Source organism: Triticum urartu, chromosome 3A, assembly GCF_056163025.1.
Source record: "Triticum urartu cultivar PI428250 chromosome 3A, HENAU_Tu73, whole genome shotgun sequence".
Classification (NCBI taxonomy): Eukaryota; Viridiplantae; Streptophyta; class Magnoliopsida; order Poales; family Poaceae; genus Triticum; species Triticum urartu.
Genome location: NC_141875.1, coordinates 533049482 through 533067665, shown reverse-complemented (window position 1 = coordinate 533067665; position 18184 = coordinate 533049482). Strand labels below are relative to the sequence as shown.

At 51.8% G+C, this 18184-nt stretch overlaps 1 protein-coding gene and 1 pseudogene across 1 annotated transcript; one reads left to right on the top strand and one right to left on the bottom strand.

Annotated features, from left to right (window-relative positions):
• The first annotated feature begins 15696 nt into the window (after positions 1-15696).
• LOC147980394 (uncharacterized) lies at positions 15697-16008 on the top strand (annotated as a pseudogene).
• Positions 16009-16667: 659 nt separating this feature from the next.
• LOC125548664 (PLASMODESMATA CALLOSE-BINDING PROTEIN 1-like) lies at positions 16668-17990 on the bottom strand. The gene is made up of 4 exons (XM_048712227.2): positions 17777-17990; positions 17424-17666; positions 17259-17292; positions 16668-17157 (listed from the first exon to the last, which is right to left on the bottom strand). Exons 1-4 carry the CDS (start codon positions 17835-17837, stop codon positions 16905-16907), a joined length of 591 nt encoding a protein of 196 aa, XP_048568184.2. The 5' UTR covers positions 17838-17990; the 3' UTR covers positions 16668-16904.
• Positions 17991-18184: the final 194 nt, after the last annotated feature.

The following is an 18184-nucleotide window of genomic DNA, read 5'->3' as shown; positions in this document are numbered from 1 at the left end:
GGGGCGATTACCACCGTACTTCGCTGCTGTGTTGAGTACTTTACTCCATCTGATTCTGAGTGTGTCTTGCGTAGCCTTGAGCCTTTGCTTTTGCTTTTTAGACTCCTCGCGGTGGCAACAAGCCTTTGACGGGCATTCTGTTGCTCCCGGTGTCTGTCCGGTGTGATGTCGTCCGGACTATTATCTTTGACAGAGTCGGGTTGTTCTGTTTGATTCTCCGTGTTGCCGTGGTCCGGCGATGGTTCACCCTGCTCTAACGCTGGGTCTATATGATCGTTGTTTCTGTCGAGGTGGGATTTGGAGCGGCGCTTACGCCACTGCTTTGACTGCTTCTCGATGGGACAACCCTTCGTTGCGTCCTTCCGTTCCTCATCGTCGTTTTCTTTTGGTGTGTCCACCATGTATACGTCATGTGATGAAGTGGGCGTCCAGTGCCCTGTGGGCAGTGGTTCCTGTTCGTCTCCTGCATCGTTGTCCATACCGTCGATGTCTTCGGAGTCGAAGTCGAGCATGTCGGTTAAGTCATCGACAGTGGCTACTAAGTGGGTGGTGGGTGGGCGGCGAATTTCTTTGTCATCCGCATCCCAATCATGCCGGACATAGTTCGGCTAGGACTCTCCTGACAAGGAGAGAGACTTTAATGAATTCAGTATGTCACCGAAGGGCAAGTGCTGAAAGATATCCGCGGAGGTGAACTCCATGATTGGCGCCCAGTCGGATTTGATAGGCACGGGCGCAGGCGGTTCAGAGTCCGTGGCCGGAGGAGGATCGGGCAGTTTGGCAACACGGCTCTCGTGAAGGGTAAGGTCGATATTCGGCTCGATCGCCGCTGAGGATACGGCCTCCGTGATGGGGTCTATCCACCCGTCCATGGACGGTGCAACTGGCTCCGAATTGAGGCTCGGAGTGGCTGCCGGTGCGATATTCTGAATGTGGTCCGACGGTAGAGCTAAATCATACTCATCGTGACCGCGTGGCGCACAAGGCAGGGGCTCGAATCCGTCGAAGATCAAGTCTCCGCGGATATCGGCCGTGTAATTTAAGCTTCCAAACCTGACCTGATGGCCAGGGCGTAGCTTTCGATCTGCTCCTGATGGCCAAGCGAGTTGGCCCGCAGTGCGAAGCCGCCGAACACAAAGATCTGTCCGGGGAGAAAAGTCTCACCTTGGACTGCATCGCTATCAATGATAGAAGGAGCCATCAAGCCTAATGGCGACAACACAGAGGAACTCTCAATGAAAGCACCAATGTTGGTGTCAAAACCGGCGGATCTCGGGTAGGTGGTCCCGAACTGTGTGTCTAAGGCGGATGGTAATAGGAGGCAGGGGACACGATGTTTTACCCAGGCTTAGGCCCTCTTGATGGAGGTAAAACCCTACGTCCTGCTTGATTTATTCTTGATGATATGGGTATTACAAGAGTTGATCTACCACGAGATCGAAGAGGCTAAAGCCTAGAAGCTAGCCTATGGTATGATTGTATGTTGTCCTACGGACTAAAACCCTCCGGTTTATATAGACACTGGAGGGGGCTAGGGTTACACAAGGTCGGTTACAAAGGAGGAGATATACATATCTGTATTGCCTAAGCTTGCCTTCCACGCCAAGTAGAGTCCCATCCAGACACGAGACGAAGTCTTCAATCTTGTATCTTCATAGTCCAACAATCCGTCCAAAGGATATAGTCCGGCTGTCCAGAGACCCCCTAATCCAGGACTCCCTCAGTAGCCCCCGAACCAGGCTTCAATGACGATGAGTCCGACGCGCAGTGTTGTCTTCGGCATTGCAAGGCGGGTTCTCCATATTTCAAGCATTTGTAAAGCAGTGTCCGATCCCATAAATGTTTGGACCTCTTGGCTTCTGTGCCCAATAAGGGCTATCTCCCGCGCGTCGAATGAATACGAGGCGCGAGGGCGTTTTTACATTCGCCCCCCTAGCTAGATAAATAAATTGTCTATTAAAGGGATGTGGATTCTTAGATCCGATCCATACCATCCTCCCCCAGCGAGAATCCATCAGAGCGCGTTTCGGAAAGATCCATTCCAGCATGGACGACCTCCGCAGCTCCTCCTCCTGCCCCCGTAGCCCTAAGCCCGGTGATTGGGAGAGGTGTTCAGTCCCGCACAGTCGATTGGTCGAACTGCAGACTAAGGGATTTCTCCCTCCGGCGTATATGGTGCCCGTTCGAGCCGGGCTTGCCACCTACAATGGCGGGGAGCAACGGAGAGCTTTCCCTGTCCCTCCATGGGGGAACGGGTCTGCCTTGTTCCTTATTTACTAAGGGGACTCGGATTTCCAATTCATCCGTTCCTCCGCGGGCTCCTGGAGTTCTACGGCCTCCAATTACACAATCTCACCCCTGCCTCCATTCTACATATCGCCGGCTATGTTGCTCTCTGCGAGTTGTTCCTGGGTTGCGAGGCTCACTTCGTGCTGTGGAAAAGGCTATTTTGCCTCATCCCTCGCATACAGAGGAGATCACTTTATCAAGTGGGCGGAGCCGAAATATGGCGCATCGCCGATACCGGATACCTGTCCGGTACCCCGAAGAACTCGTCCGAAGACTGGCCTTCAGAATGGTTTTATATGGAGGACGTTCCCCTTCCGGACCCTGTTCGGCGGGGTCTTCCTGAGTTCAATAATGCTCCTCTGAAGAAGCGCCGAAGTTGGCATCCAGGGAGCCCCCAGGCAGAAGACAACAGAGAAGTCCTCTATCTGATGAATCGGATCAAAGCACTGGCTCAATCAGGATTGATAGTAATCAAAGTTATGTCGATTTGCATAATGCGGGGAGTGCAGCCACTTCAATATCATGGGCACCCCTTGTGGTGTTATAACGGGGCGGATGACGCCACCCGCTGCAGACGTAAGGGTCCGGACAATGCTGCCGCTCTAGCAAAAATTCTGTCCGAACTGTTCAAGGGTGAGGAAGAGGAGTTCACCCGCATCAAGCCACGGGATGGATTCTCCATGTACAATCCTCCAAGCTGGGTAAGTTATATCTCCCTGCTCCCATTTTTCCCGCATTCTTTGTCGTAAGTATTCACCTTGCCACTTTGCGGCAGGAACTGCAAAAAGCCATAAAGGAGGTCAGCAGCCCTTCTCCACAACCAGAGGACCCCAACCGGGCCCTCGACTCCGGACTTCAAGAAGATTCGGTTATATTCGTGGAGCTGATAGACTGGCAGTTCTATCAATTAAGCTGGGACGATGCCATGGTGGCCATTATGGCCGACTATCCCGGACTGCTCCCTGCATCGCAAGTAAGAAAAGACAAAAATCCCAACTCCAAAACTAGGATCCCCTTTTAGGCACTTCACCCACCATATACACATTATAGGGAAGGCATTCGGGACGCCTTGCCGAACCCGCAGCAACGTGCCAACAGGAGGCACCGAGGCCGGGTAGGCCAAAAAGGAAGGCGGTCAGGACGAAGACGCCGGCGCAAAGGTATAACAAACCACGCTCCGTGGTTTTCATCTTTCTCGAAATGTAATGACGCCCGTGTTTCTTTAACAGAAAAAACGCTCACCAGAATATGTCCGGCGATGTTGCCAATCACGCGTCCGCCAGTCGGGCACCAGGATCGGACATGGAGGCAGAAGCCGATATGGGGCAGGCGCCGGATAATCCCCCTACAGAGGATGCGGATAGATTATCCGCTACAAACTCAGAAGTGGAAAGCGCCATGAATCATAGGCGCCGTCGGACCGTACTCCGTGACGCTTGTTTCCCACCAGGGGCGTTTGATGCCTTCAATTCTGGAGAGGCGTACCTCCGTGCCACTCAAGATGGTCTAGCCAGAGCCACGGATCAGTATGTAAAGGATGTACGGGTGAGTAAATCTGGTGATTTATATGTATCAGTAGCCCCTGAGACTTGAAATAGTTAGCAGAACTGATTTAAGGATCATCTTTATTGTGCAGGTTCTTACAGAGAAGAATACTAGGCTGTCACAGGAGCTGGAGGAATGCAAGACCCAACTGCGGGCTGCTATGGCCGCATTGCAGGAACCGAAAAAGTCACCTGCTAGTAACATTTACTTTAAAGAATGATGGTTACCATATAACGTGCGGCATGACTGCAGATCTAACAACAGATGTTGCAGATGAATCCGGAGAGAACCCGGAGGACCAGCATGTTATGTGACAGCTAGAGGCTGGCAAACGCATGCTGACTGAGGTTAGGCGGGAGAAAAACAATCTCCAAGATGCCAATATTAAGCTGAGCGTGGAACTAAAAGACGTTCGGGGCCAGCTTGCAGACTCCGAGAAGGAGAATAAGCGGCTTCAGCGCGGCATTTTCAGTAAGTGCTTGAACGAATCCTTTTAAAGGAGTTCGGCGAAGAAGCCGACTAACAGCGTTATGTCTGTAGGTATGCTGATGGGTCGTCCCGCTGAGGAGATGCCCGGGTCTGCGGGTGATCTTCTGTCCGAGCTGTCACATCTGCACGAACAAGTTCGGCAGGTGGTGTAGGGTGTTGCCCAGGCCTTGTGGCCGTCCGTCTCCCTGCTAGAGGGTGTTGCAGAGCTTGCGGAGAAGCTCAAGGGAGCACGGCGGCGCTTTTGATTATGGAAGATATCAGCCTGCCGACAAGGTGCCAGAGAAGCCTGGGCCATGGTGAAGACGCGGTATACCAAGGCAGACCCAAATCACATGGCCGAGGTCGGACCTGTGGGGCCTTACGGAAAAGAGGTCCCCGTTAGCTTAGTTTATGGGCAAGTAGAATTAGCCGCAAAGTATTCCCAACAGGATTATAAGCTAGACCGCCTGTTGGATGGTATAGAAGAGGAATTTAGTCAGTCTGCATGACTATGTAATTAAAGTGACATGTATAATGCCTTCTAGCCGGATTGTAGATCATTTGTCGTTGCGGACCTTTTCGCTTCAACCTCCGGGCCCAATAGTCCGGAGTGTATCTGAATACCCGCTCAGTTATATAAGAACCGGGGTATGCGTGGAGACCAGGCGTAGGGGTCATTAGTGCTTTATCAGACAAGTGCCCAACTAGTTATGTTATATTACATGGGTAGTAAGAAACATCTTCCAGGGAGAATAGTTCCGTTAAGGGTTCCTTTCCCTGGGTAAGCATGCCCTAAAATGCATGTCCGGACTGCGATAGAAAACACAGGAAAAACATCTGGAGGCAGATATGGACAATAAATAAAAATCATCTTTTGTTCACCGACCGAATATTCCCTTAAGAACGCTAGCTTTCGGCTTCACCCAGTCTGAGGTACACATCCGGCTGACCCGACAGTAACAATCGCATAGATGCTCCCCTTATGCCCTAGCCGAATTAACGGGAATGTAGGGCATAAATACAAGAGCCAGGCAACCCAGCTTGGCCAAAACTTAAGTCATATCGGTGCATATAATGGTGAAAAAAGGTACATGCGGAAGTATAACACATGTGTTGGGCATGAGGCCCAGATAAATAATTTAAGCTTCTGTGAAGGAAGCCCCCAGGTATGAAGAGTGCGGCTAGCGCATCTGTAATGTGCAAGCGAGGCACAAGGTGACCCTTGAAGGCCTAGAGAAATAATAAAAGAAAGAAAGAAAGAGAAACAAGACAGATAATGCATATGCAAAAAAAATGGACAAAGGGAGGGGACTAACATAGAGTCCGGTGCTAGGTGTAGAATCTTCGGAGCCTGGCCACGTTCCATGGGTTCAGCTCGAGTCGACTAGTCGATGCATCCCGCAGTCGGTACGCTCCACCAGTCAGAACTTGGTCAATAATGAAGGGACCTTCCCATTTGGGCTCGAGCTTGTTCTTTTTCTTATCCGGCAGGCATAGAACTAGTTCGCCAACGTTATAAGTTTTGGCCCGTACTTCTCTGCTTTGGTATCTGCGAGCCTGTTGCTGATAAAATGTGGGACGGGCTTTGGCTACATAGTGCTCCTCCTCCAGGGTGTCCAGACTGTCCTGCCAATCGAGCTCGGCTTCTCTTTCTTCGTACATGCGCACTCAAGGTGAGTCATGAATTATGTCACATGGCAAGACTGCCTCTGTGCCATACACCATAAAGAAAGGTGTATATCCGGTACTACGATTCGACGTGGTCCGCAACCCCCAGGGTACGGAGTCGAGCTCCTCTACCCAGTGCGTGTTAGACTCCGTTAAGGAACGCACCAATCTAGGTTTAATGCCGCTCATTATAAGACCGTTTGCTCGCTCGACTTGACTGTTGGTTTGTGGGTGATAGACTAGAGCATAATCAAGCTTGATGCCCATTTTGCTGCACCAGAGTTTTACCTCGTCGGCCCTGAAGTTCGTGCCATTATCAGTGATGATGCTATGGGGGACGCCATAACGGTGTACAACCCCGGATATGAAGTCTATCACCGGTCCGAATTCGACTGTTTTAACAGGTTTGGCCTCTATCCATTTGGTGAATTTATCCACCATGACCAATAAGTATTTTTTCTTGTGGGTTCCCCCTTTAAAGGGTCCAACCATGTCAAGCCCCCAGACCGCAAAGGGCCATGTAATGGGGATTGTTTGGAGGGTGGTGGGTGGCATGTGGCTTTGATTTGCAAAGAGCTGGCAACCGGCGCAATGTTGTATCAAGTCCTGTGCATCTGCCCGAGCCGTTGGCCAATAGAATCCTGTACGGAAGGCCTTGCTTACAAGAGCCCGGGCTGCGGCGTGATGACCGTCGAGTCCGGCGTGAATTTCTGCCAAAAGATTCCGCCCTTCCTCTTCGGAGATGCACCTTTGAAGGACTCCGGTAGTGCTTTTTTGTACAATTCCCCTCATGGACCCTGTAGGCCTTGGATCGCCGCACTATGCAGCGTGCCTCATTTTGGTCCTCCGGAAGTTCCTGTCTAGTTAGGTAGGCCAGGAATGGTTATGTCCACGGGGCAATAATGGCCATTATTTCATGGGCTGAAGGTGTTATTCTGGTGGCGGAGCCTCCGATTGTGTCAGAGAGTTCGGTATCGGGTATTTTGGCTGGGTCCGGACTGTTGTTACCGGTGTCCCCTTCCCATACTACGGATGGTTTGAACAGCCTTTCCAAAAATATGTTGGGGGGACCGCATCGTGTTTTGCGCCGATGCGGGCGAGGATATCCGCCGCCTGATTGTTTTCTCGAGCCACATGCTGAAATTCGAGCCCCTCGAACCGAGCTGACATTTTTAGGATGGCGTTTTGATAGGCCGCCATTTTCGGATCCTTGGCGTCAAAGTCTCCATTTATTTGGGATATTGCGAGGTTTGAATCCCCACGCACCTCCAGGCGTTGAATACCCATGGAGACTGCCATCCGAAGACCATGCAACAGAGCTTCGTATTCGGCTGCATTGTTGGAGTCTGTATACAATATTTGCAGTACGTACTGAATGGTATCTCCAGTTGGGGACGTCAGGATGACACCAGCCCCTAGACCAGCCAGCATTTTAGAACCGTCAAAGTGCATGATCCAATTGGAGTATGCGCCGTACTCTTTAGGGAGTTCAACCTCCGTCCATTCGGCGACGAAGTTGGCCAATACTTGCGACTTGATGGCTCGTCGAGGTTTGTATGTTATGTCAAACGGGAGGAGCTCAATGGCCCATTTGGCAATCCGGCCCATAGCATCGCGGTTGTTTATAATATCATTAAGTGGCACTTCCGAGGCTACCGTAATCAAACACTCTTGAAAGTAGTATCGCAGCTTCCGCGATGCCATGAATATCGCATATGCTATCTTTTGATAATGTGGGTACCGTGATTTGCATGGAGTGAGGACAGTGGATACATAGTATACCGACTTTTGAAGAGGGAATTTATGTCCGTCTGCTTCCCGTTCGACAAGGAGCACCGCGCTTACAACTTGATGAGTTGCCGCAATGTATAACAACATTGGTTCGCCGATGTTTGGCGCGGCCAGGATTGGGTTGGTTGCCAAAATGGACTTTATTTCTTCCAATCCGGCTGTGGCCGCATCCGTCCACTCGAAGTGTTTGGTGCGCCGAAGGAGGCGATAAAGGGGTAAATCCTTTTCTCCTAAGCGGGAGATAAAGCGTCTTAGAGCCGCCATGCATCTAGTTAACTTCTGGATTTGTTTGAGGTCCGTTGGGGTAGCCAACTGTGACAAAGCTCGGATTTTGGCCGGATTAGCTTCAATACCTCTACTGGAGACAATGAAACCCAGGAGCTTTCCGGCTGGTATGCCGAAAACGCATTTTTCTGGATTGAGCTTGATGTCGTATGTTCAGAGGTTGTCGAATGTGAGCCTCAAGTCGTCTATCAAAGAGTCGACGTGTTTGGTTTTGACGACCACATCGTCTACGTATGCCTCTACTGTTTTGCCGATTTGTTTCTCCAGACATGTCTGAATCATGCGCTGATATGTTGTGCCGACGTTTTTGAGCCCAAAAGGCATTGTGTTAAAACAGAAGGGACCGTATGGTGTGATGAATGCCGTTGCGGCTTGGTCGGACTCCGCCATCTTGATTTGGTGGTAACCGGAGTATGCGTCGAGGAAACACAATGACTCGTGTCCTGCGGTAGCATCAATGATGTGATCGATGCGTGGGAGGGGGATGGGATCCTTTGGGCAAGCTTTATTGAGGTCTTTGAAATCGACACAAAGGCGCAAGGATTTGTCCTTCTTTGGTACCATCACCAGGTTTGCTAGCCAGTCCGGGTGTTTTATTTCTCTGATGAATCCGGCCTCCAATAACTTGGCTAGTTCCTCTCCCATGGCCTGTCTCTTAGGTTTGGAGAAACGCCAAAGAGCTTGCTTGACCAGCTTGAATCCCTTTAGGATATTGACGCTATGCTCGGCCAGCCTGCGTGGGATTCCTGGCATGTCTGAGGGATGCCAGGCGAATATGTCCCAGTTCTCGCGCAGGAACTCTCATAGTGCGGCGTCCACAGCGGGGTTTAACTGTGCCCCGATGGAGGCTGTTTTTGTAGGGTCCGTTGGGTGGACTTGGAATTTGACTATTTCATCCGCTGGTTTAAAAGAGGTGGACTTGGATCTCTTGTCGAGTATCACGTCGTCCCTGTCCACTGTGGAGCGTAGCGTGGTTAATTCCCCGGCCGAGAGGGCTTCAGATAATGCCTCGAGGGCCAATGCGGCTGTTTTGTTTTCGGTGCAGAGTGCTGTGTCCGGATCGCTGGCGAGAGTGATGATTCCGTTGGGCCCGGGCATTTTGAGCTTCATGTACCTGTAATGGGGTACGGCTTGGAAGATTGTGAACGCCTCCCGTCCTAAAAGAGCATGATAACCACTGCTGAACGGGGCCAGTTGGAATGTAATTTCTTCGGACCTGTAATTATCCGACGTGCCGAATACCACATCTAGTGTGATTTTCCCAGCACAACGTGCTTCCCGACTGGGGATGATTCCTCTAAAGGTTGTGCTACTTTGCTCAATGCGGTTCCAGTCTATTTCCATCTTTTGAAGAGTTTCCTCATAGATGAGGTTTAATCTGCTACCGCCGTCCATGAGTACTTTGCTGAGTCAAAAGCCGTCCACGATTGGACTGAGGTTCGTCACTGGCATTGAAGGTAATAACCGTGTCACTCCATGGATTTATTGCTGCTACGTGGCAGATTTCGGCCATGCTGCGGAGTGTTCGCTTGCGCCTATTATTTGACGCGAAGGTCTCAAACACTGTTAACACCGTATTGTTATCCACGGGATGGTGCTCTTTGGTATTTGGGAGAAGAAGATCCTCACCACTTTTGGCCACCTGCTGGAGTATCCAACATGCTCTAAGGCTGTGCGTTGGTATTGTATTCGCTGTACTATGAATTTTGCAGGGTCCTTTGAGCCATCCCTCCAGTACGGTTCCATGCCCTGTAGAGGGTTTTTGCTTTTTGGTAGTTGACCCGGGTGTATTGTGATAATGCACCCTTTTATTTCGGACTGGGTTTGTATTCGGGGTCGGATTATCCCAAAAGTTTGTTTCGGTTTTCCAGGCACTTTCCATCGCACAGTACTTTCATACTATGGACGCCAAGTCAGCGAAGCGTGTTATCTCACGGCGATTTATGGCGTTAAGGATTCCCTTGTCCGTGCAATTATTGCAGAAAAATAGGATTGCATCTTCCTCGCGATAGTCCTTAACCTTGTTCATCGCAAGGAGGAATCTGGCCCAATAGTGATGTACTGTTTCCTGGGGCTCTTGCCTGATGTGGGAAAGATCGCTTATGTTTGGGTGGGTGGGTGGAATTGAATCCGAACCCTTACCCGATCTGGGATCCAGGGGCCGAGGGGTTTCCAATTTTGGAAGTTCCGGTTCCGAGGTGTTACCCGATAATCCTGGCCCGCTGCCTGACTCTAAGTTCAGGGATTGGATGTTGTCCTCCCGCGAACGGGCGTCCGGCTCGGAGAGCTCGGGAATCCGGACATAGTTGGTCCTCAAGATAGAGGAAAGGTCGCCGCATTGTTCCTCCACCACTGCAATATGATGGGTGACCGGTGGAGAGTTAATCTCCCTTAGATCGGGTTTAAGCCCAATCCGATCATAGTCCGTAGCGACTCCCAAGGCGGAGATGCGATCCAAGAGCTCGTTTAAGGAGGCGAGCTCCATTGGATCCATCTGTTCGGCGAGTGCCGATTTGACGTGGAGGCTGTTTTCGATGACCCAAGAAGTCATCGTCGGCGCGGCGGCCGAACAGGCGGTCATGACGAAACCGCCTAGCCGGAGAGTTTGGCCGACAGCCAAAGCTCCCCCAACAGTAGTACCGTCTTTAAAGACGAGACGGGACATCCTTCCTTCTGGCGACGGCACAGAGGAACTCTCAATGAAAGCACCAATGTCGGTGTCAAAACCGGCGGATCTCGGGTAGGGGGTCCCGAACTGTGCGTCTAAGGCGGATGGTAACAGGAGGCAGGGGACACGATGTTTTACCCAGGTTCGGGCCCTCTTGATGGAGGTAAAACCCTACCTCCTGCTTGATTTATTCTTGATGATATGAGTATTACAAGAGTTGATCTACCACGAGATCGGAGAGGCTAAACCCTAGAAGCTAGCCTATGGTATGACTGTCTGTTGTCCTACGGACTAAAACCCTCTGGTTTATATAGACACCGGAGGGGGCTAGGGTTACACAAGGTCGGTTACAAAGGAGGAGATATACATATCCGTATTGCCTAAGCTTGCCTTCCACGCCAAGTAGAGTCCCATCCGGACACGATACGAAGTCTTCAATCTTGTATCTTCATAGTCTAACAGTCCGGCCAAAGGATATAGTCCGGCTGTCCGGAGACCCCAACATGGCGCCTCCGCACTCCGCCTGGCGGCCTCTCACTACCTTCGGCTTGACATTAAAGGTCTTCAGCCATAAGCCGAAGTGGGGCTGGATACGGAGGAAGGCCTCGCACACAACGATAAACGCCGAGATATTGAGAATGAAGTTCGTGGCCAAATCGTGGAAATCAAGGCCGTAGTAGAACATGAGCCCCCGGACGAATGGGTGGAGAGGGAATCCCAGTCCGCGGAGGAAATGGGTAAGGAACACTACCATCTCATGGGGCCTAGGGGTGGGGATGAGCTGCCCCTCATCTGGGAGCTGGTGCACGATGTCGTCGGACAGGTATCCGGCTCTCCTCAGCTTCTTGATGTGTCCCTCCGTAACGGAGGAGACCATCCACCTGCCTCCCACTCCGGACATGGTTGGAGAGGGTTGAGGTGGGAAGTGCGGACTTGGGCGCTGGAGAGGTATCTCCGGGCCCACTCGGTAATGCATCATCATAATGAGCTCAATGTGACTAAGGAGTTAGCCATGGGATCATGCGTTACGGAACGATTAAAGAGACTTGCCGGTAACGAGATTGAACGAGGTATGGGGATACCGGCGATCGAATCTTGGGCAAGTAACATACCGATGGACAAAGGGAATTGTATACGGGATTGACTGAATCCTCGACATCGTGGTTCATCCGATGAGATCATCGTGTAACAGGTGGGAGCCAACATGGGTATCCAGACCCCGTTGTTGGTTATTGGCCGGAGAGATGCCTCGGTCATGTATGCATTGAAGGAAATATGCCCTAGAGGCAATAATAAAGTTGTTATTTACATTTCCTTATATCATGATAAATGTTTATTATTCATGCTAGAATTGTATTAACCGGAAACTTAGTACATGTGTGAATACATAGACAAAACAGAGTGTCCCTAGTATGCCTCTACTTGACTAGCTCGTTAATCAAAGATGGCTAAATTTCCGGACCATAGACATGTGTTGTCATTTGATGAACGGGATCACATCATTAGAGAATGATGTGATGTACAAGACCCATCCGTTAGCTTAGCATAAATTATCGTTTAGTTTTATTGCTATTGCTTTCATCATGACTTATACATGTTCCTCTGACTATGAGATTAGACAATTCCTGAATATCGAAGGAACACCTTGTGTGCTATCAAACGTCACAACGTAACTGGGTGATTATAAAGATGCTCTACAGGTGTCTCCAATGGTGTTTGTTGAGTTGGCATAGATCGAGATTAGGATTTGTCACTCCAATTGTCGGAGAGGTATCTCTAGGCCCTCTCGGTAATGCACATCACTATAAGCCTTGCAAGCAATGTGACTAATGAGTTAGTTACGGGATGTTGCATTACGGAACGAGTAAAGAGACTTGGCGGTAACGAGATTGAACTAGGTATGATGATACCGACGATCGAATCTCGGGCAAGTAACATACCGATGACAAAGGGAACAACGTATGTTGTTATGCGGTTTGACCGATAAAGATCTTCGTAGAATATGTAGGAGCCAATATGAGCATCCAGGTTCCGCTATTGGTTATTGACTGGAGATGTGTCTCGGCCTTGTCTACATAGTTCTCGAACCCGTAGGGTCCGCACGCTTAACGTTCGATGACGATTTGTATTATGAGTTATGTGATTTTATGTACCGAAGGTTGTTCGGAGTCCCTGATGAGATCACGAACATGACGAGGAGTCTCGAAATGGTCGAGACGTAAAGATTGATATATTAGAAGGCTATATTCGGACATCGGAAATGTTCCGAGTGACTCGGGTATTTTTCGGAGTACCAGAGAGTTACAGGAATTCGTCGGGGGAATTAGTGGGCCTTAATGGGCCATACGGCAAAGGAGAGAAGGGCCTCAAGGGTTCCCCCCCCATGGCAAGTCCGAATTGGACTAGGGAGGGGGCAGCGCACCCCTCTCTTTCCTTCTCCCTCTCCTACTCCTTCCCTCTCTCCCCTCTTGGAAAAGGAAGGGGACTCCAACTAGGATTGGGAATCCTAGTTGGACCAATCCTAGTTGGACTCCTCCTATAGGCGCGCCCCTCCTAGGCCGGCCTCCTCCTCCTCCCTCCTTTATATACGTGGGCGGGGGCACCCCAAAAGCACTCCAAGATTTGTCTTAGTCGTGTGCGGTGCCCCCTCCACAGTTACACACCTCGGTCATATCGTCGTAGTGCTTAGGCGAAGCCCTGCGCCGATAACTTCATCATCACCGTCACCACGCTGTCGTGCTAACGGAAATCTCCTTCGGCCTCAACTGGATCAAGAGCCCGAGGGACATCATCGAGCTGAACGTGTGCTGAACAGCGGAGGTGCCGTACGTTCGGTACTTGGATCAGTTGGATCACGAAGACGTTCGACTACATCAACCGCGTTACTAAACGCTTCCGCTTTCGGTCTACAAGGGTACATAGACACACTCTCCACTCTCGTTGCTATGCATCTCCTAGATAGATCTTGCGTGATCGTAGGTAAATGTTTGAAATACTGCGTTCCCCAACATGCATGGTTCCCGAACCCGTAGGGTCTACACACTTAAGGTTTGGTGATGCTAGAGTTGTAATGGGAATAGTATGTGGTTACCGAAGGTTGTTCGGAGTCCCGGATGAGATCCCGGACGTGACGAGGAACTCCGGAATGGTCCGGAGGTGAAGATTGATATATTGGACGAAGGGTATTGGAGTCCAGAATTGTTCTGGGAGTACCGGGTGACGACCAACGTGACCGAAAGGAGTTCCGGAGGCCCCGGCAAGCGTTGGGGGGCCTTATGGGCCAAGGGGAGGGGGAACACCAGCCCACTAAGGGGTTGTGTGCCCCTCCCACCCCATCTCACATAATCTGGAGAGGTGGGGCGCCTCCCCTAGGGCAGCCGCCCCTCCCGGCTTGGGGGGCAAGTTTCCTAGGGGTGGGGGCGCCCAAACCCATCTAGGGTTTCCCCTGTGGCCGCCGCCCCTCCCCTAGGGAAACCCTAGGGCGCCTCCTCCTCCCCCCTTCCCCCTACATATAGTGAGGGAGAGAGAGGACAGCCGCACCCCTTCCCTGGCGCAGCCCCTCCTTCCTCCAGCACCTCCTCCTCCGTAGTGCTTAGCGAAGCTCTGCCGGAGAGCCACGAGCTCGACAGCCACCACGCCGTCGTGCTGCCGAAGTTCTCCCTCAACTTCTCCTCTCGCCTTGCTGGATCAATAAGGAGGAGACGTGCTCGGGTTGTACGTGTGTTGAACACGGAGGCGCCGTCCATTCGGCGCTTGGATCGGATCTTCCGCAATTTGAATCGCCGCGGGTACGACTCCATCAGTCGTGTTCTTGTAATGCTTCCGCTTAGCGATCTTCAAGGGTATGAAGATGCACTTCTTTCTCTCGTTGCTAGCATCTCCTAGATTGATCTTGGTGACACGTAGGAAAATTTTGAATTATTACTACGTTCCCCACCAACGGCCGCTTAGAGCATCTCCACTCGGGACCCCAAGACGCCCCCCAAGCACCTTTTTTTAGCATCGTTGGTAAAAAAAGGTCTCATCCATGCCCTCAAGACGTTGTTTTGCGTCGGATTTAGGCAAAACTAGCCCCGGCAACCCCAGGCCAAACCCAGGGAGCCGGGGGTCGTCGTAGGCGCCGGCGCTACTATTTGCATGCAACAGGCCCACTATCAGCCTCCCATTCCCTCTCTCTCCTTCCCCTCTCTCTCTCTCTTGCATGCAACAAGCCCACTCACGTGCATGCCTCTCACCCACTTCATCTCTTTTTCCTCTCATCTCTCTTGTCTTCTAGTGTTGGGTGGGGGCACAGTTGAACCCCCCCCCCCCCCCGCCGCCAAAATTTTCGCTGGCATGACCCCAACCGGCTGAAAAAGTGGCTTCTGGGGAGCGAACGAGTGGAGATGCTCTTAACATTTTTTTTCTTCGTGCCTATAGAAACCGTGTGTGTGCAGTGATTGATCGATGGCTAGTTTAGCGCCTATCGCTAGCCCTCGGCGTCGGGTTAAGAGCATCTATAGCCATGCGCTATAAACCGGCTTCAAACGCTTCGGCGGTCCGTCTGGTCACTGACCGGTCATCATTTTTTTTATCCAGACGGACCCCTCAAACGGGTCTTAAATGCCCGGGCTGACCGGCACCTCTCATATTCGGCCCAAATATGGGGCGGATATGAGGCATCCGGGCGCGTCTGCCACGTCGGTCTGACGACGGTGTCCACGCGATAACACCCGGAAACCCGGCGGTCCAATGGACGCCGCGTCCGTCGCCGTGGTGTGAACACCGCATGGCGCCGCTCCGGCTCGCCGCACGAAACCATAGTTGGCCATGGTCTGGAGGAAGATCACCTACTACGCAATGCTCACACCGGAGCGCAGAAGATCCGGGCGAGGTAGGCTGCGCGCGCCGCCTGCATCGTTGTCGGGCTGCCTCCGGACTCGCCGGAGCTAGAGGAGGAGGATCAGCAGCTGGGGAAAGAGGAGGGGGAGGAACTGGCTCCGATGAAGGTGGAGGAGGCGGAGCAGCCGGAGCCGGAGCTGCTGGGCTTCAACATGAAGCAGGCGGAGGCGGAGTTCGTCATCGCCCAATCGGAGAAGATGGCGGAGAAGCAGACCATCCTAGAGTCCATCTAGGCCAACCGGGCGTTCCTCCGGCAGGAGCAGGCGGCGTCCGACGCGCTCTTCGCCGAAGTCGACGCGGAGATAGAGGCGGAGGAGGCCGGAGCGGAGCAGCCGGGCGAACCAGAGCTGCAGCTGCTGCCCATGCTGCCGGAGCCGGGCACGGAGATCGTCGACATCTCCGATGACGAGTAGATAGGTGATCAACGTAGTACATATGTTTATTTAGTTTGCATGTCTTTGTATGGATTTGAGGATCTAGTATGAGATGTCCGGATGCAACTATTAAAATTTGAGACATGTCCGATCACTACATGTATGTGGATGCGCACGGGCATGCCCGCGGACGTTTAGGGAACCTATTTGACATATCCGGCTATAGATGTTCTGATAGGCGCTTCACAGTTTTTTCTTTAAATATCTTTTCCTCTTTAAGCGCCTACATAAGGCCTCTCAATGGAGATGCTCTGAGTAATTTTGGACATCATGTCTAGTTCGTGCACCACCTCGACTGAAACTTAATTAAGTTTCAATCTTAGCAATCCCGTTTTGGATACTCTCTTCTTCCATCTATATAGGGCTTAATATGTTTTTCAAGGCTAACTTTGACTAAATGTTAGAGCAATAATATATGACATGCAACTTACACAAAGCATATCGTTAAATTCGTATATAAAAGGAGCTTTCAATGATATAATTTTCACATTATATATTTCATGTAGTATTAATTTTGTGAATAGTCAAAGACGGTCTTGAAAGACGGATTAGGTCTTATATAGATGGAAGGAGAGAGTATATAAAGTGAGCTTGGTTTTTTAAAAATGGCACAATAACATCATCCGCCAGGCAAAAAATGCAGTAACATCACATGCATGATGCAAATTGTTTCACGGGACACAGGTACGACATCGACATGAGGCAAAGAAATTAAACTCCATATACATGGACTAAAAGGGCATGAAAGACGTACACAGACAAACACTAGTAAAGCAGAACGACAGCCACATCTCCACCAAAGCAACAACGCACTGATTGGAGATGATTAAAAAGAATGCACTACGTTTCTCGCTGCTTCATGATCAACACCGCACCTAGAAAGCGAGGACGAAGGCCACGGCGACGCCGACGAGGCCGCGGACCCCAGCAAAAGCGGCCGCAGCGGCGGCAACACCGCTGCTCTCCGGGCCTATGATGCTCGCCGTAGGGCCGGACGCGCTGCCGATCGGCGTGGTGAAGCTCCCTCCCATGCCGGGCGTAGCTGGGTTCGTCGAGCCCGGGGAAGAAGAGTTGGTGCCGGTGCCCGTGCCTGTCGCCGTGCCGTTCCCTGTGCTAGTCCCTGCAGCACTGCGCAATTTACATAGGGAAAATACGTCAGCTCATCATGCAATGATAAATGTTTGGTAAGTACTCGTTATGATTTGCCCGGGCACAAGGGATTATATTACCTTGCGGTTGCAGGGTATTTGCAGGTCCCCGAGCCTGCAGCAGTTACAAACACATATGCATGGTGAGGTGAGGTCGATAGAACTAAAAAAACATGCTGATCGTCCCTTTGCCAAAAAAACATGCTGATGGAGTTACAAGGGGCGGGGAGAAGGCACGGCACGTACTGGGGTCGGCGGAGGAGAGGGTGGCGGTGCCGCCGAAGTCGCAGGTGGCGCCCTTGGTCTGGCTGTTCCGCTGGTAGTAGCTGTTGACGGCGTAGGAGCAGTGCGCCGCCACCGAGTCGGGGCTGTGGCAGCTCCCTCCCGTGCCCACCGGCGCGCAGTCCGCGCCCTGCCCGCACGCGTAGTCCAGCGTCTCCTGCAGCGCCGTCTCGTTCGCGTCCGACCTGCACACGCACCACTCCGCCTCTGCATGCGCCCGAAACACGCGCACGCACACAACCGGCGTCACATACAGCTTCAGAGCCACTCACCACCGCGCCACAACAGCGAAATCCACGTAAGTATATCTCGCTCACCTGATCCCCTGATGGACACGGCCAGCAAGAGCAGCAGCAAGAACACCGGACTCCGCATCATAACGACCCCGCGCGCGTCACGGCCAAGTGTTCGTGGAGGGTTCGAGCTAGTGCGCGCTCTCTTCAGCTAGCTGGCTCGAGTTGAGTGTCCGACGTCGAGAGCTGCTGATGTGTGGGTACGCCAGAGAAGTAGTGCGGCGTGAGCTTTCCTCCGGCTATATGCTTTATATCGGCAGCCGGCCGGCCACGTCTTTTTCCTCTCCCCTCTCCTTTCCGCTCTTTCCGACCATTCCGCTGCGTGTCGACTTTGGGCCGAGCTGCCATGCATGTTTCTTAGGCGCGAAGTTTTGCGCTCTATCGCGAGCGCCATGTCACACGGGACACCTGGTGGTTTCGGCGGGCTGCTCT

What these genes read in the sequence shown, in the direction of transcription:
- LOC125548664 (XM_048712227.2), bottom strand. Translation starts at nt 17,837, where the DNA reads ATGATGCGGAGTCCGGTGTTCTTGCTGCTGCTCTTGCTGGCCGTGTCC. An exon ending in CCTCTCCTCCGCCGACCCCA is followed by an intron (nt 17,293 to 17,423) that starts GTACGTGCCGTG and finishes TAACTGCTGCAG; the next exon opens with GCTCGGGGACCTGCAAATAC. An exon ending in AAATACCCTGCAACCGCAAG is followed by an intron (nt 17,158 to 17,258) that starts GTAATATAATCC and finishes TAAATTGCGCAG; the next exon opens with TGCTGCAGGGACTAGCACAG.